Source organism: Pelophylax lessonae (genome assembly GCF_965119305.1).
Source record: "Pelophylax lessonae genome assembly, chromosome: 1".
NCBI classification, from domain to species: domain Eukaryota; kingdom Metazoa; phylum Chordata; class Amphibia; order Anura; family Ranidae; genus Pelophylax; species Pelophylax lessonae.
The window spans coordinates 844,315,095-844,336,799 of NC_138768.1; the positions used below are offsets into that span (position 1 = coordinate 844,315,095).

The following is a 21,705-nucleotide window of genomic DNA, read 5'->3' on the forward strand; positions in this document are numbered from 1 at the left end:
CATGAGCATCACAAACTTGGAATGCAATTATGTCTTACAATTTTGAGAAGGTGCCAATAATTTTGTCCAGTCCATTTTTTGAGTTTTATGTGGAATGTGTCAAATTCTGCCCTTCGTTTCTCCAATTTTTGTTTCATACCAATACAAGCAAATGAAATAAACATGAGCGTGTCTAAACATTTATTAAGTAGGTCTCAAGCTCACAGGTGGAACAGCAGAGCTTGGGAAACATGGCAGGGGCACACTCGGGGAGTCACAGAAAGTGATTGGGCTGCTTTACAGCTGCCTGGCCTCTGGGAGTGTGTAAAAACCCACTGCTGCCACCACTGTAAGATGGCAGCGGCAGTAAAAAATAAAAAATAAAAATTACACCTTCTTATCGCAATTTTTTCTATAATATTGCTTTCAGATGTGGTCTAATATTTTTTCTGGAGTGAAATGGGTGTGACCTACAGTCAGGGCCACTGATAAGGGGGTACCATTGGCGCTCCTGTATGGGGTTCAAGCCCAATCAGTTCAACAGGGGGGCCCGGGCTGCTTTATGTTGCAGGCAGTTCCTCCTCCCTGCAGCACAGCTGGCTTCTCCTCCTCTCCTTCCTGCAAACTCTCAGCTGCTGCATGAGAAGCCACAGGGGTATCAGTTTCAGGAAATGCCCCCTGCTCCGATTACTCTCTCTCCTGTCCAGGACCCCTGTCATCTGCAGTTTTTAAACCCCTGTGCGCCCCCCCCCAGTGTTTACTGTGCTTCCGTTTGTGATTGAACAGGGAGCCTCTGTATAGAGTTCTTCCTGTTCATTTATTCTGTAGCAGCTGTGGCTGCGGAGAAAGGAATGGGGCTCTGTGTCTTTAATCACTTTGTCTCAACAGGGGGGAAATCAGGGATCTGTTTAGACCCCTGATTTTTCACCAAAGTCCCCCTCCCCATCCTCTCCAGGGCTATAATTAATGTAAGAAAATAAGGAAAATTTGTAAAAAATAATTTAGAAAACATAATTAAAGCGTAGTTCCGGCCTCGGGGGTGAAATTTAGATAAAAATACCCCGGGACAACCAGGACTAGTACATTCCACAATGGATAGCCTCTGAACTGTCCTGGGTTGCACTTACCTTTTTTAGAAGAAATACTTACCTTGAAAATTTCTTCTCCAGCGCTGCCATCGCAGGTGTGGGCAGCTGAAGCCAGCGCATCCTCTTCAGCAGCCTCTTCGGTGACGTCGGAGTCCCAGAATGCCCTGCACCGGCCCCGCTCGTCACTTCCGGTGCAGGCGCGGCATCCCTGCACAACTTCTGGGCATGCCCAGAAGCTGTTTAGCAGGTAATGACGCGCCTGCCCCGGAACTGACGAGCGGGGCCGATGCAGGCGCATTGATTCCTGGGAGCGATGACGTTCAGCTCCCAGGAATCATCGCAAGCCAGAAGAGACTGCGCCGGGCCGCAGAGGGAGGAACTGGAAGGAAGGTGAGTATATTTTCTTCTAAAACAAGGTAAGTGAACAAAAAAAAAAATCGAGAGCATCCATTTCTTTTTTAGGTGAAACTCAGCAAGCGGATGGCCCAAAATCGATTTTTTTCAATTTTGAGGGCGGGACTCCGCTTTAAAGTGATTGTAAAATCTCAAAAACCTTCTTTGCTGCAGCTGCCCCCAGAGCCCCCTTTTTACTTACCCGATCCAGCGATGTGCACGAGCCCAGTGGCTTCATTCAATCAAATCCAGTGACACGGGAACAGGGGGTGGGGCCGAGTCCTGCTGTCTGTGTCAATGGATGCAGTAGCGGGACTCGGGAGCACCTGCAGCGGCTTTTTCGTGGGGGCACCGATGAAGGGTAGGAGCCTGGAGCGTCGGCTGGGCACCCCAGAAGTGGAAGATCGGGGCTGTTCTATACAAAACCCGTGCACAGTGCAGGTAAGTATAACATGTTTGGTATTTTTAATAAAAAAAAGAAAGAAAAAAAGGGGAACCTTTTGCAATAATTTTAACCACTTGCCGACTGCCTAACGACTATTTACGTCGGCAGTCAGCCCCTCACAGGCAAAGTGACGTAGATCTATGTCGCTAGCCTGTGAGGCTCTAGGGAGCGAGCGCTCCCGCTCGCTCACAGACCCCCCCTGCGCGAGTGTCCGCCGGTCACTCGCAATCGTTGGTTGCACCGGGAGAAAGGCAGGCGGCTAATGTAAACAAAGCCGCCTGTCTTTCTCCCTTGTGTAACAGCACAGATCTTACGGTCCTGCTATGTAGGACCGTAGCTCTGTGCTGTTACATCACAAGCCACATCCAATCACAGTAAGAATCACGCCCTTGGGGACACACTTAACCCCTCCTTCTCAAATAAAGTTAACTCCTTCCCTGCCAGTGTCATTTTTACAGTAACAGTGCATATGTATAGCACTGATTACTGTAGTAAGGTCACTGGTACCCCCAAAAGTGTCAAAAATGTCAGTCAAGGGTCCGATCTGTCCGCCGCAATGTCGCAGTCCCGCAAAAAAAATCGCAGATCGCCGCCATTACTCGTTAAAAAAAAAAACAATAAAAATTACAAAAATCTTTCCCTTAGTTAGTAAACGCAATAACTTTTGCGCAAACCAATCAAAATACACTTTTTGCGTTTTTTTTTTTTTTTTACCAAACATATGTATCAGAAAACAAATTGGCCAAAAATTTAAAAAAATTTTGATTTTTACATTTTTTTGGGGGGGAATTTCATATAAAAAAATGTGAAAAATATTCTTATTTTTTCAAAATTTACGCTCTTTTTTTGTTTATAGCGCAAAAAGTAAAAATCGCATAGGTGATCAAATACCACCAAAAGAAAGCTCTGTTTGTGGGAAAAAAAGGACGTAAATTTTGTTTGGGTACGGCGTCGCACGACCGCGCAATTGTCAGTTAAAGTCGCACAGTGCCGAATCGCAAAAAGTGGCCTGGATGTAAGACAGCAAAATCCTCCGGTGGTAAAGCGGTTAAGGGCTCTTTCACAGAGGTACTTTGGCCATATGAATGAGTGGTTTGTTTATGGGGCCGGAGCCGTGATTGGGGTCATACACCTGCACTCAAACACCCACCCAGGGCCCTGTCATGTAGACTGCATGGACACATGATTTCTAACAGCAGCCCTGCCTACAGTAGACATATTTCACCCTTCTCAGTTCAATCCACTGCTTCATCTGAGTTTGAAATGCCGGACATACATTGTTATGGAGATCTGAGTATGCATGTTTGTCATGGTATGCAGTTGGATCATGTTGGTCATCACATGATTCATTGATGCTGTTGGTTCGGTATGGCGCTAGGACATCAGTTGCTTGGCTTCAGAAAACCACATTTTTGAAAAAAAAATAAAAATAAAACTCAATAAGAATTTAATTTTTGCACAGTAAGGTTGATTGTTCTTCTGAATTTGCTTTGGGGTTTTTTTTTTTTTATAAATGTTGCGTACTAGAAACTTTTTCTTTTGTTAGACTTTTATTCTGTTGTGTGACTGAGCCGTAGTAACTCTTAGACCTGTGTGGGCCGAGTATTGTGGAAATGATGATCATCTGTCTTGGCTGAGAATAGCTGAATAAAAGGTTTCATTTGTATTAGACGCTCATTGATTCACAGCCAGGATGTGAATGACTGGCTTCATCTGTGCTTACCTTTTTGGCTTCCTACGTAGAGAACAAAGCGGACAACTAATATTCAGAGCTGGGGGACCAGTGACGAATGGCAAAACTGATTACGTTTCGCAGGAAAGATCATCTCTCGATCACGTGGGTGACAAGCTCTATTTTGGGGGTTTCATTGAGATGTGCTTGATGAGTAGATTTCTCCTTGTAACTGCTAAACTTCGCAGTGTGTCTTTTCCATAGGCTTTTGACGTGTTTCTCTCCACCTTCTAAAAAGGGACTTGCTGTTGTGGTATCAAAAATATGAATCCAATTTTATGTTAATATCATAGGATATTGGGGGGGTGGGGGCTATTGCTCCATAGGCATCTTGCATTCTCTGGAGGAATGTATTCTGTAGTTGTCGTTGGTGTAGATTACTTCCTCCCAAAGCTGTAGGAACCGGGCCGCACATAAATGACGTTACAAACCATTTTGGTAATTTAAAGAGGTAGTATCCCGCTTTTTGACACTTTTACTTACAGGTAAGCCTATAATAAGGCTTACCTGTAGGTACAATTAATATCTCCTAAACCGGCACGGTTTAGGAGATATTTGCAGTGCATGCAGCCGCTCACACGACAGGGGGACCTTCAGTTTTGCTTGCCGGAAAATCACTCCCGCGCGCATGCGCAGGAGTGACGTCTTTGCGGCTCCGGCCAATCACAGCGCTGGAGCCGCCGAACCCGGAAGAGACGCCGAGGGATCATGGCAGCGCCCGCAGTGGTGTCCGGGGGTCCGTGTCGGGGGGTTCGTTCTAAGGTAAGTAATACATAATGGGCTAGTATGCGATGCATACTAGCTCATTATGCCTTTGTCTTGCAGGTTTTTTTTTTTTCCTCGGGTTTACAACCGCTTTAATTTAGCTCACGTTACTGTGTCTTCAACACCTAGCCACGTCTAATGCGTTTCTCCCTTAACAAGACTGGGAAGTAATCCCTCCTATCGTTTTCAGCCAAGGAAGTTGCCATCTTGACCTCTGTTTAATTTTAAACTGCCATGATGCTGCACATGTGGTCAGTTATCATCAGCCATTGGATGGTTTGACAGTTTGGTTGAGAGAACAACCAATGTGACAATGTAACTGTTTTTTTTAAACTGTTAAATCAATAGGTTTACTTCCACTTTAATTATGGAGACCATGTCTGCGTGATCAAGCCCTTAATCCTCCATGAGTCTCCCAATTGTATAAGAGGTAGTGTGCCTTGGTCATGGGACAGGTAGCATGGGGAAGAGAAGAGGGCCAGAAAGACCTAAGGCAGCCTTTGGTCTATGGGGCACTCAACTTGGGGTGGTTAATCTTTGTCTTCTATGGAGACAGGTCCTCCTCCACAGGAGAATTAGGGCCAAATTTATTTTCCTAAAGTCCACTGTCGGCTGAAGTCACTCAGCCGGTCCAGACTGAAGGTATCCTGACTTTAATGTTGGGATCCACCTAAATGTCTGAAGGGCAGCTTGCTGCTCCTGCACCATGCACAGCCCAGTGCCTGAGTGAGTTAGTAGAGCAGAGAGACAGTGGCTAACAGTCACCGTTCTGTTCAGCGAAGACTGTGAACTGAGCAATCAGCGGCCTTTAATCACTCAGTTTTCGGTCTTAGATGTGGCGGGGGACAACCCAATGCTGCATCCACCTGGGATAGTATGTATGTTTATTTTTTTCAAAACCTGCACTTCTCTTATAATCATGGAGATCATATCTCCATGATTAGGCTCGCATTGCTAAGCCTTCCACCTCCAGCCACACCTCCAACGCATTTCACCATTGACCGGGCCTAATCCTGGAAACATGTCTCCATGATTAAGGAGGTGTGGCTAGAGGTAGAAGGCTCAGCAGTGTGAACTGCCATTGATCTGCTTGATAAAAAAAAAAAAAATGCCTGGATGGTTTGAAATATCATTGGTGTGCAGCTTGGTTCCCACAGTGCTGAGTGGAGCAGACTGCTTGAGCTTTGACACTCGGCTTGTCTGTGAAACCGAGGGGAATGGAGGTGACTTTGTGGCAGCGGAACATGCCTGTCAGTAGGTTACTACCTAGATTTATTTGTTCTCTTACTTTCTGTAAAGTCTCCTGGAAACATCACACACAGGTTGGTGCATCAAAGACTGCAGGGGGATTGTTGGTGCCGCATGATTAGCAGAGTAAAATTGGGAGCTTTAGACTATCCATAGATATGGGATGATGGTACAAGATCCAGTTTACAAAAGGAATATCTTACAAAAGATTTTTCCACTGGGTGTATCTCAGGGAGCTACCAATTGTTCAGGAAAGCCTGTTCTGAATGGTTGGCTGGAGAGTATCTGCAGAGATCAAATTGTGTTTAATGAATCTAAAGTGTCACGCCAAATTTTTTTTGTCTAGAGACAGATTTATTCCAATGTACCATAAGATAAACTTTGTAACAAAGTCTCATATTACTTTCGACTAAATCTGTGTCTGGACAGTTAAAGCTTGTTTCCAGGTATGACAATTTTTATATTGTCTCAGCTTGGACCAATGTAAGTATGTAATGTATGTGCCATACATGTGGAATCCCCATGGAAGCTGGAAATCGCTGTAGCGGTTGCCTCCACTCCAATGATCTCCAATGGCTTCCAGGATCTGCGCCAGGCAGATGTCTTGCTGCATTCCTGACAAATTAGGTCACTTGCTGGGTATTCCCTAATTGGACGAGGTAGAGAGGCAGCACAGTGACATCACGAGTTCCACCATGTCAAATCAGTGAACACTTTGCATTCATTGAGAAAATGGAAAGTGTTCTCTGAATAGCTCCAAAGCTGTGCGGGCGATCCACCTGTGTTCAGTAAGCAGCAGAGCAGCCACTTGGCATAGGACCTGGAAGCTGGTGGAGGTCACTGTAGTAGCAGTGTCTGCTACGTTGATTTTCCAGCTACTAGTGGGATCCCACATTTTTTGCACATATATTAGTCCAGGGCAGTGATTTGAAGTGGTGATGGTGGTAGGAGTTAGAAACACTGCACATGCTGGGATATTTACAATTATGTGCTGGGAGCTAGTTGCACCTCTAGCACATGTGACTTACTGCTGGCGGGTACTGCTGGCTGGTACTCCTGGTGGGTACTGCTGGCGGATACTGCTGGTGGGTACTCCTGGTGGGTATTTCTGGCTGGTACTCCTGGCGGGTACTGCTGGCTGGTACTCCTGGTGGGTACTGCTGGCGGATACTGCTGGTGGGTACTCCTGGTGGGTATTTCTGGCTGGTACTCCTGGTGGGTACTGCTGGCTGGTACTCCTGGTGATTACTGCTAGCTGGTGGCTTCTGCTGGCGGGTACTGCTGATGGTTAGTGCTGGCTGGTACTGCTGGGTACTGCTGGCTGGTACTTCTGGCGGGTACTGTTGGGTACTGCTGTGGGTACTGTTGGCGGGTACTGCTGTGGGTACTGTTGGCGGGTACTACTGGCAGGTACTGCTGGCTGGTACTGCTGTGGGTACTGCTGGCTGGTACTGCTGTGGGTACTGCTGGCTGGAAATGCTGGAGGAGTGTTAGGAGCGACGCTTAAGGATGCATGCAGGGCCGATGCTTCCTGTATCTCTCCTCTCACAGGCGGAGTGCATGTGATATAATTCCGCCTGTGACAGGAAAGAGCCAGAACTATACAGGAAGCATCGGCTCCATTCTGTCACAGCTGACACAGACAGTCGGACATCGTGCGGCACTTGCGGGTGTCTGGGAGCCGCAGCTCGCATGCGGGAGACTCACGCACCTCACAGGAGACTTAAGATGTCTGGCGACAACACCTGCCGCAGTGTAACCCAGGCGCCAGGCCGCTAATTCTAGTCGCCAATGCAACCTGGCGCCTGGGGTTTGTTGAGTCCTGTATTAGTTCAAGATGGACTAATGTAACTATGTAAAAATTGCCATATCCAAGCTTCCGCTTTAAATTTTGGTGTGGCTCTTCAATCTCCGATTCCTTCATAAACCAAGGAGACAGAGGAAGTCCTTTGGCGTAGAGAAGCTGTCAGCCCCACAAATCCAGAAATCTTATGTAAACACCCCTATAACATAGGAATAATTATAAGGTCTCAGAACTATCCTACCAATTTTCTTTCCTAAATTGTGCTCAGTGTCATATAATCTTTTCCGAGTCCCATGTAAATTGCCTGGACCAGACAAAGTTCATCTTATGTGTGGGAAACCTTAACCTCAAGCTGGTCGGTTACACGGCTACATTTTCATTTGAACATTTGTAGAATCATCGTTGGTTAGGACATTATTTTCCTGTCATCACTAGGTCAGCCATATTCGTTCAAATACAAACGTAGATTTGACCCCACCAGTCATTAGAAAATCAAACAAACATTCCAGAAACAAAATTTTCCAGCCTAAATTCTACTGGTGTATGGCCAGCTTTTATTCGCCATTGAATCCATGTCAAGGTGCAGTCAGCAACTTGGAGTAGCAGGTCCTCTCTTTATCTTTTTTATTATGTATTTTTACATCAAAGCGAAGAGAGCAACATAGCTGATATAAATAGTATATTATCTTTCTCTTACGTCCTCTGACAGACGCAGCCCTTCCAAGTTTAATCACTATTGAGTAATGGCGCCCTCTGCAGGAGCAGAGGGCACCATTACCCAATAGTGATGAAACTTGGAAGGGCTGCGTCTGTCAGAGGACTCAGAGAAAATAATTTTACTGTAAGTTCTTACAAAAATTCTATTTTTCATGCAAGTCCACTTTGATGTCCTTAACTTCCAAGTCAGGTCTTGGCATTGCACTGTATTGTATCCCAGTCAGGAGATGCATATTCTATGCCAGTGGTTGTCAATTTATGAGCTACAGGGGGCCTCAAATGTTGGCCTTGACATCACCAAGGGCCACACATAGGGGGAGATTTACTAAAACTGGAGCACTCAGAATTTGGTGCAGCTGTGCATGGTAGCCAATCAGCTTCTAACTTCAGCTTGTTCAATTAAGCTTTGAAAAAAAAAAATTCTGGAAGCTGATTGGTTTCTATGCAGAGCTGCACCTGATTTTGCACTCTCCAGTTTTAGTAAATCTCCCTCATAATGTTCAATATATGTAATGCTTGAGAGGACTGTCAGAAACTGCAGATCTAAAGTGATACTAAACACACGGCTTAATTTACATTGTCCCTTCTATTTCTGTATATTGATAATGGCACTGTAATTATTTAAATACATACAAAAAAAACCCGATCACAGACTGTGTTACGCCCCTCCAGCCTGTGCCTTACATTAAGAGGGAGGTGAAGCCTCCATCAATCTTCATGTAATATCCCGCCCCCATTGTGTTTAGTTGGTTAGTGGGCTTGGAGGAGGAGGGAGGGAGTGGGTTGTCATTTACCACTGTGTATACGCCCACATGTGTGACTCTATAGTTAGATGTGATAGGGAGGAAATGCTCAGCATAGATACTCACTGAAAACTGAGCATGTAAAGGGCTGCCACCACAGCTGCAAACCCCTTAAGTGAATTGGGGACATGGACAGAAGGGGGAGATAGAGAGCAGAAAGATCAACCAGGTTTTTTTGCAGAATACAGAAAACGAATCTCATAGTGGCTGAGTGAGTATGAACAGCGTGGAATACTCCATTTATTGACAGTTTTTTAATAATTAATGACACTTCAATAGAGGAAATGAGGGGCAGAGAATATGTTGGAATGCAACGTTTTTGGCTGGGGGTATGCCGCACAAGACATTTAAAGTCCCAAATATCTTGTTTCTTTTTTAAGTTCAACCCCATAGAACACTTTTGGGATAATTAGAGCAGAGACTGTGAGCCAGGCCTTCTTGTCCAACATCAGTGCCTGACCTCACAAATGAGCTTCTGGAAGAATGGTCAAACATTCCCATAGACGCACTCCTAAACCTTGTGGACAGCCTTCCCAGAAGAGTTGAAGCTGTTATAGCTGCAAAGGGTGGGCCAACTCAATATTGAACCCTACGGACTAAGACTGGGATGCCATTAAAGTTCATGTGCGTGTAAAGGCAGGCGTCCCAATACTTTTAACAATAACGTGTATATTGTATTGCTGTGCAGTATACACTCCTTGTCCATCTGTATAGCGATCTTTGTCTATTATAGAACATGAAGACACGTGAGGAGCAGACAGTGTGTGGGTGGGGAGCGTGTGCTCTCAGTTCCACCACAGGTGGGCGGCCTGCTGGCTTGTGGAGCCTATCTCCTTCACTACAGCACATGAAATACCACCAAACACCATCACACTCTATCCTTTCATCGTGTGAATTTGCTTTTCAAATTTAGTTTTTCACATTGGGTGTGAATACACAAGTTGTCTGACCACCTGGGCACTTTTTTTTTATTTTTCACTTTTATGTTCGACTTAGTTATATGATTTTTTTTTAAACATTTTTTTTTCAGGGATTGTTGCATCAATATTTGAATCATGTAAAAAGCTTGATTTTGCACTTTTGATAGTATTGTAAGATGTATTTAATATTTCTTTTTAAAGGGTTAGCACGACACACATTAGTATATTTATTAGCATTCAGTGGGGTTGGTTTACTAAAACTGGAGAGTGCAAAATCTGGTGCAGCTCTGCATTGAAACCAATCAGCTTTTAGGTTTTTATGTCAAAGCTTTAGGCCCCTTTCACACATGCTGTCCATTTGTCCGTTTTTTATCCATCCGTTGATGGATGAAAAACGGACATCAATGTATCTCTGTGTAAAAACGGATGACAACGGATGATCATCAGTTAACATCCGTTTTCATCCACTTCCGTCAATGTCCGTTTTTTGGAACGGATGAATGCCCTATTTCTCTTACGTCCTCCGACAGTCGCCGCCACCTCTAAGTCATCACTATTGGGGTATTGACTTCCGCGGAAGTCAATACCCAATAGTGATGACTTAGAGGTGGCGGCAACTGTCGGAGGACGTAAGAGAAAACGGAATTTTACAGGTAAGATTTTACAAAAATTCAGTTTTCTCTTACGTCCTCCGACAGTCGCCGCCACCTCTAAGTCATCACTTTTGGGTATTGACTTCCGCGGAAGTCAATACCCCAATAGGGATGACTTAGAGGTGGCGGCGACTGTCGGAGGACTCAGAGAAAGGAATTTTACAGGTAAGATTTTACAAAAATTCAGTTTTTTCATCCGTCAAAAAAACGGATGACAACAGTTGAAAAATGGATGACATCGGATGACAACGGATGAAAAACGGGTAACAACTGACGAAAAACGGATGAAAAACGGATGAAAAATGGATGAAAAATGGATGGAAAACTCATACATTTTGACGTGACTGAACTGATGAACTGAACGGACCCTATGTGTGAAACGGACCGTATGTCTGGAGGAAGCACTGTTCAAAATTGATTATTTGGAGAATAGGTCCCGCAGATACAGTTTCCTCATCAGAGGGCTACCAGAATCAATAACCAATGTCCAAGAGGTCTCCAAGAGGCTATCACTACTTTACTGACCTCACTGCTTCCAGATATCCCTGTCAGTAAATTGGATCTGGATCGCGCTCACAGAGCCCTTACAGTCCTGCGTCCTGATGGACCTCCAAGGGACATTATTGTTAAGCAGATAGAGTCCAAATAGGAGAGACCGCTCCAGGTGGGATGGATGTCGGGTGCTGGTCGGATCCGTAATCCAAAATCGTATGAAGCAAAAAGACATGGCAATGAATAAGCGACATCTCTAAGTCGTGAAACGCGTCTGCCTTTGTGTCCTGCACTCACAGTGTGATGTTTCCAGTTTGCCTACTTGTTTGATGTGGAATAAATATACTCCAAATTTGATTTATATCGGAGTGCGGTCATCTCTTTTTGCTTCATACACTATTGTTAAGCCTCATTACTACAAGGTGAAGGCAAGCATTATGCAAAAGGCCAGACATCTACCCTTAATCCAGCTACTAGGCCATGAGGTGCAAATATTTGCTGACATTTCACCTGCAACGGTGCAGAAACGTTGGTCCACTGCTCCTACCTCTACAACAAAAGGGTGTTCGGTATCGATGGTCATTTTCATTTCGCCTCACGTTTCCTTACAAGGGCAAATCCTACTCTTTCTTCAACTTTTCGGATGGAGAAGCTTTACTTAAACATCTGGGTCACATCTCCCACTCACCTCCCCCATCGCCAGGTTCTCAAACTTCTTCTACTTCTGGACGTGGCAGGAATGGCAGAGGCCTCCCAGTCTCCCCAGTGTGCCAATCTCCTAGAAATACCAGAAGCCACACACGCCTCAAGTCCAGACTGCCATAAAAAGTTGTTGAGTAACCATCTTTGAATAAATCTTCAGAGAAATCTCTCTGCGGTTCCCTCTTCATATCTTGGGTTCCTCATACACAGTAGCTGAATGTTTGTTTTTTATGTTTTTTCTTTTCACTTCTTAGTTTTCAAGTACCTTTACTCTAAGGCTACGTTCACATCTTGGCGTTGCTACTTACAGGCGTTTTTTAGGCGTTTTTATGGGCGTTTTTACAGGCGTTTTTGTGCAGGCGTTTTTAGGTTGACTAGTAACCAATGGAAAAAAATAAAAATGCCTGTAATCTGCCCAAAAAGAAGCTCATGTACTTTTTTGAGCGTTGGACGTTTTGCTTAAAACGTCAAACCGCTCAGATGTGAACGGGCCATTGAAATGAATAGGATTTGTCTTGTTGGGCGTTTTTTGAGCTGATCCTAGAGCAGAAAAACTCCCCAAAAACGCCCCAAAACGCCTACATGTGAACTTAGCCTAAGTATTGAACCAAGGTTCAAGGTAGAATGTGCCTATAACACTGTACAGGTGTTGTTTTTAACTTCCTCCACTAGAGGTCATCAATCTATCACCGTTGCTTATATAAGCTCTACATTTCTAATGTTTTAGGTATAAACATGCTTATATTCATGACCTATACTAAGGATTAAGCATTCGTTCATTGTTGACACTACGGTTAATGTTAATTTTGGTTCGGGTTGGTATGTAATGCACCTCGCCCTATATTCCGGACCCCACAATATTTTTATTGACTAGGGATGGTGGCTTTGGAAGTCTTGGGCCATATTTTGTGGCCTTCAACTGATTGTTACCTCCCTGAAATATATATTTGATACACTGATTGCTTTTTACGGAATGTGTTTGATATTGTTCTCATTGAATTGCACTAAAGTTCTTCTTTTTTGGTCCATACCTGAGGTCCTCACCCCCTCATGGGCATATAATCTTCTTTCTCTTTCTTTCCTTCCTTTTTTCCTCGGGTGCTCCATCCCGCTGTCATTAATGTTCAGCTCCCATGGGTTCGCACTATCATTATGGCTTTGAAAGCCAAGGTAAGCGATTCTCATCCCAGGTCACGCTATGGCTAGTATACACACATAAAAATCTATGAAGCTCATATCACACAATCTACAGGGCCCTAATTCACCCGTAAAGCTGCTTAAAGCCTTTAATTACTTACACTCGGCAAGAGCTGATATTAGCGTTCCTACAAGAAACCCATTTTTCACCTCCCCAGGCACTACCCAACTTTTTTCTTAGCAAATGCACCGAACAAGAAAAGGGGAGTGGCTATCTGTGTGGCAAAGAGCCTAGCTTTCTCTCCTTCACAGATAATCAATGACCCGGAAGGCCATTACCTTATGGTTAAGGAAGATTTGGAGGGCAGTTTAGTGACATTACCCAATTATTACGCTCCGAATAGGGACCAGCTTCCCTTTTTTCAAAAGTTACTCCCAACAACTATCCCCCCCTCTTCGAAGGAACCTTAATAATGGGTGGGGACTCCAATATCACTTTAGACTCGTCACTAGACAAAACCACGTCCCCCAGGATCCCAAGTTTTAAAGCCCACACGACTGGGCACTAACTTTGCAAAACTGTTGCATGATAATGATTTATTGGACATATGGAGAGAATTCAATACCACAAAACGTGATTTTACTTACTACTCTCAAGTCCATTTGGCCTACTCTCGGATAAACCACGTCTTCACAACCACTAGGTCTTTATACCTATGCACATCTTCAAAGATCCTAGAGACATCCTGGGGAGATCACTTCCCGGTGGTAGCCCTCTTCTCTTTTTTGCAAAGTTCTATATCCTCCCGTGCCTGGCGGCTGAATGAATCTCAACTCAGCAATCCGGCTTTTTGCCTTGATATCGAGATGGCCCTAAAGATGTTTTTCTCTCTGAACAATCCAACACAAACATCCCCCTTGTGCACTTGGGCCGCTCACAAGACCACGATCAGGGGTATTTAATTTCAATTGGCAACTAGATACAAAAAACATTATAACGGTTTGTTAAAACTAGAGGCGGACAACCTTACAGCCCTCCTCAAAGAGCGTAAACGCAACCCTCAAACAGATTTACGCAGTCAGATCGAATCTGCCCAACTAGAATTAAATGTATGCCTTACTACAAAGGTGGAAAAGCAAGCCAGGTTTTATTCCCAAGCCAATAAACCAGGCAGATTCCTAGTGACAAGATTGCCCCCCCTCCCACACAATTCCATACTCGGAAAAAACCTAACGGATCCTATACCCAAAATCCTATATTGGTGCTACAAGCATTTCAGACCTACTACAAAAATCAATATAGTGACAAGGGCGACACTGCCCAATCGGAGTTCAACGGTGTTGTTGACCAACTACCCACCCCGACCCTCACTGATGAACATAGAGACATTCTAGAGAGGGAAATCACAGTGGAGGAGGTGTTGACCACCATCAAAGCGGCCGGATTCACAACCCTCTACTACAAAAAATTTGCTTCTTTACTGGCCCCTTCCTTGACACAATTTTTTAAAACTGTCCAACAGAGCATTCATTACCCTTATCCCTAAACTACACAAAGAGCATAGCGACATAGTCAACTATTGTCCCATTTCTTTAATTAACACCGACCTGAAATTGTTCACCAAAATTCTTACAAATCGCCTATCAACGTATATTGCAGGCTATATACACTCGGATCAGGTGGGCTTTTTACCACATAGGCAGGCAGCTGACCAGGTTCGTAGAGCAATTGACCTTGTATCCATACTTCACTCTTTATAGGACGAATAGGACAGGGATGTTGCTGTCCTTGGACATTCACAAAGCTTTCGATTCCCTGTCATCATCCTTTCTTTTCCGGGTATTGTTGACATGGAATTTTGGTCCTAGATTTTTGGCCTTGCTACAATCATTATATAGTTCTCCTACTGCCCAGATAGTCATGCGTGGCCATAAGTCAGACCCAATACAAATCCTATCGGGTACTCGGCAAGGATGCCCACTATCCCCCACCTTGTTTGTTATAGCTATCGAAACCCTTGCAATTGCAACAAGACTCAATCCGGACATTCAGGGTATAGAGAGCGGAAACCGAAACCATAATTGTGCATTATTCGCAGATGACCTGTTATTATTTATATCCTCCCCCCCCCCCCCCACACCACGTTACCACGTTATCTCTACTGAAACGTTTTGAAAACATTTTGGGACGAATCAGAGGCGTTGAATATCAACCTCCCGAAATGTGTAATATTCACAACAATCCATTCCCTTTTCAGTGGCAGCAGACATTCCTCTCCTATTTGGGGATCCGACTGACCCCGATCATCACCTCTCTATACAAAGCCAATTATCCGGAATTGTTTGACACACTACTGAAGGATATGCAGACATGGTCTGAAGCAGGTCTCTCTTGGATAGGCAGAATCTCTTCAGTGAAAATGACAGTATTACCCAAGTTGCTATAAAATCTTCACACTCTGCCTATCCAGGTCCCTACTCATGCCATGCGACAGTTTCAGTCAAATATTTTCAAGTAAATTTTGGGTTTCCAAAGGTTCCAGAATAGCTAGGGCCACTATGTACCCTCCTAAGGATTCTGCTAGACTAGGCGTACCTGACTTTACATTTTATGTAGCTGCACAACTTGCCCAACTAAGTCAACTCCATAGCCGTCACTATCGCCCAGACTGGGTTTCCATAGAAGCCCAAGCATGTTCTCCAATTACAATTGACTTAGTTATTTGGATCCCACAGAGACAACGTAGGGCTATCCTCTGTCCCATGCTCTTTCACTCATTACAAGTGTGGGATATGAGCTGCAGAAGGTGGCCCTTACGTTCAGCACACACCCCTGTGGCTCCCCTTTTCGGAAATCCCCTGTTTCCACCGGGAACGCAACTCGAAAGATTTAGCTGGTGGTTAAACAGGGGATTATATCGCATAGGCGTAAGATTACCTTGATCACAGGGGCATACACCCCCATCTTATTACACAGGTAGCCTGGAGATGCCTCCTACAGAGAACTTTCACTTACAACAAAGCTGTCATTTTCTTAAATCTTTGCAAAAGGAAAACACGGACATGACAGTCCGAACGATGTTTGAAAATAGATGCATGCAAGATGCTGCTCAACATGGAGGGATCTCCATGCTATACAAATTACTCTGACGCTAAATATCTTACCAGACGGAATGGGAAGCAGATCTGTCCATTGTCCCTGCGGTGGAGGACTGACAGAAATGGAGTGCAAGAATCCACAAAGGCATTCTCAATGTTGCCTTAATAGTGGCAGGGTCCAGGCTAGATGGTATTTAGTGCCAGAACGCCTAGCCAAAATGTTCCCGGGCACCTCAGCCTACTGCTTTAGGGGTTGTAGACAGATAGGTACACCGTTACGCATGTGGTGGACCTGCCTCGAAGTTTGCCGTTTATGGATGCGGATCCATTCCTTAATTTTCACAGTCACACAGGTCAATATCACCAAGAACGCGAGTATCGCCCTGTTAAAAAAACTTGCCAAAATATCCCAAGACCTACCCAAACATTAATTTACTTCATGTTTTTGTCAGTCAAAATTGCTATAGCAAAGAAAATTTGGGGTGTTGATACCAACAAAAACCCGCGCAAAGGAAGTGATGGATAAATATATGAAAAAATATTGGATAGAAAGTGCAGGATTAACTCCTTAATAGGAGCCGCAACAAACACGTGAATGCGTGAATTATGAAAGAGGTTAAATATTGCTAAATAAAAGTTGCGCTCAACTAAACAACACTTGCGCAAAATAAAGACCTTACAATCAAGGAAAAAATAAGGTGCATATTATAGTGCATATATAAATAATTAGTGGATAAATTCTATACGATCATATGCTTATGATGAGGCGAACTAAACATATATAGTGACTATTGAATAAGTAAATAAATAAATAGTGCGTAGTAATAATAAATGTCCAATAGAAATAGAAGATTTGATGATGGCAATAATAACAGCACTTGATAGGTTGTAAACACCTCCACCAAATACACAGGAACACCCGATGTGCACTCAAGGCTTACCGGATGTAGTGGACCCCTTAAGTTATAGGGGGTCAGTAAAGGTAGACTCAGGACACCAAAGGTATAAACACCCAATACCAGGACAGGCAACACTTGCGATATACTCCAAACAGATCCTCCTTTAAGCTCACTGAAGCTGGGGATTGACTCCCATAAAACGTACCCAGGAAAGGAACAAGAGGACTCAGATAGTGAAGTACGTTCAAAAAGTGTAATTTAATAGTGGTAAATTATATGCACTTACATGGTACAGGCTTACAAAGGGCATATCATAAACGCAACCGCGGTCTCCGGGTATGGAACGCCGCTTCCGCGTTCCACCTGCGTTCCATCGGGAGCCTGAAGTGACGTGGTAGTGCGATCACGATCCTACGTCACTTACGGCTCCCGGTGGAACGCGGAAGCGGCGTTCCATACCCGGAGTCCGCGGTTGTGTTTATGATTTAGTAGCTTGCTCTGGGGGCACCCGAGTCGAGTCACAGCTGCCTGCGTCCATTTGGGCACAGAGCCGCGGCCCGGGAATGCCCTCTTTCTCTCCTCATTGGCGGACTGACAGCAGCAGGAGCCAATGGCGCTGCACTGCTGTCTCAACCATTGATTGAGGGGGGAGTCTCAGGCAGCTGAGACACTTCTGAGGAGCCAATGACGCTGCATTGCTGTCTCAACCAATGAGGGGGGGGGGGGGGGAGTCTCAGGCAGCAGAGACACTGCTGAGATGGGGCTCAGGTAAGTATTAGGGCACAGGTGTCAAACACAAGGCCCGCGGGCCGAATCCGGCCTTCTGGGCCATTTTATGTGGCCCTCGCACCTCTCCTGTAGCTGCAGGAGAGCTCCAGTCCTCCTCCAGACCTTATACTTTCTGCTTTCCAGCAATGCCTCCAGCTTCTTCCCAGCAGCACCACAAGGTAAGGGAGGTGCACTGTGATGTAAGGGAGGGTGGGGGACTCAACTTTTGATGGTGGAGAGGCTCTTGACGTCTTATGTAAGGGTAGGGGATGCTCTTGACATCTAGTCTTACAGATACAACCGGCCCTTTTGAGGGCAATCATAATGCTGATGCGGCCCGCGATTAAATTGAGTTTAACACCCCTGTATTAGCGGGTGCTGGGGGGCAGCTGCACACAGAAGGTTTTTTATCATTTGAATAGAAAAACCTTCTGACTTTACAATCAATATAAGCAGGACGTTCATGCTAGAAAACCCTCTATTGTGGCTGAATTAAAACAATTCTGCAAAAAGGAGCGGGTCAAAATTCCTCCACGGCGATGTAAAAGACTCATTGTCAGTTATAGCAAGCACGTTGCAGTTGCTACCACCAAGGGTGGCACAACCAGTTATTAGGTTTAGCAGGGGAATTACCTTTTCACATAGAACCAGGCAGGTTTGGACAGCTTTTTTCCTTTAATAAATGAAATCATCATTCCAAAACTGCATTTTGGATTTACTTGCGTTATCTTTGTTTATTATTGTGTGGAAACATGAATAAAGTTTTATTTTGTGCACTTCAAAAAAAGTTTAAAAAAAAAGTAAAAAAGAGTAAACCATGCGATGTGCTGAAAGTCCCATTACACCGCCCCTTACTACAGCGTGCTGCCAGGTAATACTGACAGCTGTGCGCACACTAAAATGGAGCATTTGCCATGCAGGCAATGTGCAGGAGCCCTTGCAATAACTGTGGAATTGGTATTTTATGTCTTTTTGTATTATTCTTATTTTGTAGCAATGGCGGAGGAGGAGGAAGAGGAGGGTGATGATTCTCAGGAGATCCAGTCTACAGTAAAGATCGGGGCTAAGAAGCAGAGGAAGTTAGAAGAGAAGCAAGCTAGAAAAGCCCAGCGAGAGGTGAGAACATCTGTGTGATCAGTAAGAGGGGAATGGGAACTGATAAGTCCACCCAAAAGTGTAATTCAGTTTTTGGTGGACACTAGCCTATTATGACATCATGGTGTTTAGTCCAGTGCACGAGTCTCTAGTGTTTTGGTGTGGGTGGTAGGTACAGGCACATCATCCAGCTCCGCTGCCGGCAGCCTGTAAAATTCTATGTGCTGGCTGAATGGTGCTCCGAGCTGTGCTAACATTGTGGGCAGTATGCACCCAGGGATGAACGTCCGAAGAGCAGGCGGTTTGCATTCAGGGCGTTTGCCCCAGGGCGCATATTGCCCTAAATAAAACTAAAAAAGAAGAAATACAGCGGACGCACCACCTAGCTCATTACCTTAAAAACAGTTTATTGTTAAAAACATGTATACATCATACTCACATAAATAGATGGAACATTGGCACAAAATAGAGATAGTGAGTCCCCCAAGGAGGTTCACTGGGTATGCAGGTACAGACCGTATAGAGATGTGGAACCTCTAAATGCGGCTTACGTGTTTCAGGGGCGTACCCCCTTCCTCAGGCTGTCATAGATTTCATGCACACATCAGGCCTCATGCACACTGAACTCTTTGGCCACCTCTCCTAGCAGCCTCTCCTCCTGGCAGCAGTGTTTTGCCAGAAAAAAAAAAAAACGCTTAATGCTTGTAAACGCATTTAGGCGAGTCAAGTGCTTGGACACATTTTATTGGCCAGAATTATAACTTATTTTGGCCATTGAAATTAATTCATGCTCAAGTGCTAAATGTGCCCAGCATTAGCACAGAACGCTGCTGCCCTGGGACGTACTAGCAGTGGGGTTATATTTCTGCCTCTAAACTCCTCTAAACGTCTTTATGTGCATTGAGCACATAGGCTAACATTGAGGGGCACTTAGAGGCAGGAAAAAAAAAGCGCCAGGCGCCTCTAAGAGCACCTATGCTTGATCACTTTTACAGGGCGCAGAAGAGGATCCCCCCTCCTTCTGTCCCCATCCACCCTTACTAGGCTCTCCCAAGCACTCGGGGAGCTCGGTACTGCTGCCGTTTGGTCCCGTTGGGTACTCAGAGGAGAGGAAGGTACCCACCTCCTCTCTGTAATGTAAGAAACCGGAAGCAACGAAGACTGTGTCATTTTTCTATTTGGTGTTTACAACAAGCCGTTACCAGCTTGTAAGGATCAGATCAAACAAAGATCAATGATTTTGAGGGCAGAGGAGAGATCTGAGGTCTAATAGACCCCAGATTGCTCCAAAAAAGGGCCTGTCATGCTTATTGCTATCACAAGGGATACTGTTAATCCCTTGGGATATCAAAAAAGTTGATAAAAAAAAAAAGGGAAAGTGTAAAAAAATAAATAAAAAAAAAAATAGAAATAAAATAAAGAACAAAAAGAAGAACAAAAAAAGGTAAAGTGCTCCTGTCCCCCTGTGCTCACATGCAAAGGTGAAAGCATACAAAAGTCCGGCACGTATATGTAAATGGTGATCGCACCATGCATGAGGGGTATTGCCGCGAACTTCAGAGCGAGAGCAATAATTTTGTTGCCAAACCTTCTGTGTAAATGCTGATTTTTACGCGAATGACAGGAATTCCAGAATTGGCCTGGGGGGGGGGGGGGGGGAAACGGTTAAAGTCCAACTCTTCTCCTCACCTTGTATGCCTTGCTCCAGCAGGCTTCCCCCGTGCTTTGTGAGCGGTCCCCCGACAATAAGACTCTTTGGCTGGTGATTGTTCATTTTTGTCATCAAGTACAATACGGGGCTAATAGCCCTGCGTAGTTCTTGAGGATGGCAAAGAGACCAAGTATTACATCTTATGCGAGTAAACGAGAGAAAGAGGTTTGGACTTTAAATGAGGCACTGGCTATCAGCTGGGGGAATGAAGTATCACAATAACAATTTATTGATAATAAAATAAAAGACTAAAATACACATAACCTCTTACAGAAAAAAGAATGTGAATGGTTAACATTATCCAATATATATATAAACTACATCAACAGTATATAGTAATACATAATTCCAAAAAATGAAATTGTAGCATACATTGGATCAGAATAAAACATCTACTAATGGTATGGCTGCACCAATGAAGGCTTGACGCGTTTCGTGCGTTAAACACACTTCCTCAGGAGCGGATGCAGGACATGAGTCTGCAAAATGAAATTGTGTGTATAAGTATCTAAAAAAAATCTCACGCTATCCCAAAGGTAAGGGAAAAGGGGGAGAATATGTGATAACTTACAGATCAACTCAAAGTTTAAAATGCTGTAAAAATGGAGGTAGCTGAAAAATGTATATCCAACCCGGAAGCTGTGGGAGCATAACCAACGGCTGTCCCGGGCCCAACCCAGATCCACTACCATAAGGGGGAGGAATGGAGCCACTGCAAGGTTTTTTTCTTGTTTTTTGTAATTCCCAGCATTGGGCTTTACATAGCAGCATTGCTACACAGTAAAGAAGCCTCTTGAGAGAGGAGCCAAGGAGGGTGTGTCTGTGACCGGCCGATTTTTCCCTTCAAGCTCTGCTGTTGAGTGGTCACTGCACAAACTCTGCACAAGTCTCAGCTCCCAATGAACATTAGTCTTTGTATAGATCTACAAAGGAGCTGAGATTATCTGGGTAATGCATTATAAATGTGGCCTCCCAATAGCTTATCAAACACGGGCTGTTTGTATTTTTTGCTTTAGTAAAAGAATCTCTTTTGGTCTCTATAGGCTGAGGAAGCTGAGCGTCAGGAACGGAAGAAATTGGAAGTAAAGCGTGAAGAAGAGAGGAAGAAAGAGGACGAACGGCTCAGGATAGAGGAAGAGAAGGAGGTGAATTTTTGTCTCTTATATCTCTAATAGTTTTTATTTCATGAAGCTCAGGGATGGACAATCCAATGTGGACTGCAAATACCGAGGATCCTGTGGGATGCGTAACATAA

The 21,705-nt window shown here is 44.5% G+C and overlaps 1 protein-coding gene across 1 annotated transcript in view; it reads left to right on the forward strand.

The window, feature by feature from the left end:
- Window positions 1-21,705, forward strand: part of DDRGK1 (DDRGK domain containing 1) — a 141,954-nt gene that overhangs the window by 36,022 nt on the left and 84,227 nt on the right. Inside the window, exons 3-4 of the mRNA XM_082263477.1 lie at window positions 18,639-18,760; window positions 21,494-21,595. Of these exons, the coding sequence (XP_082119603.1) occupies window positions 18,639-18,760; window positions 21,494-21,595 (224 nt within the window). The remainder of the gene's footprint in view (window positions 1-18,638; window positions 18,761-21,493; window positions 21,596-21,705) is intronic.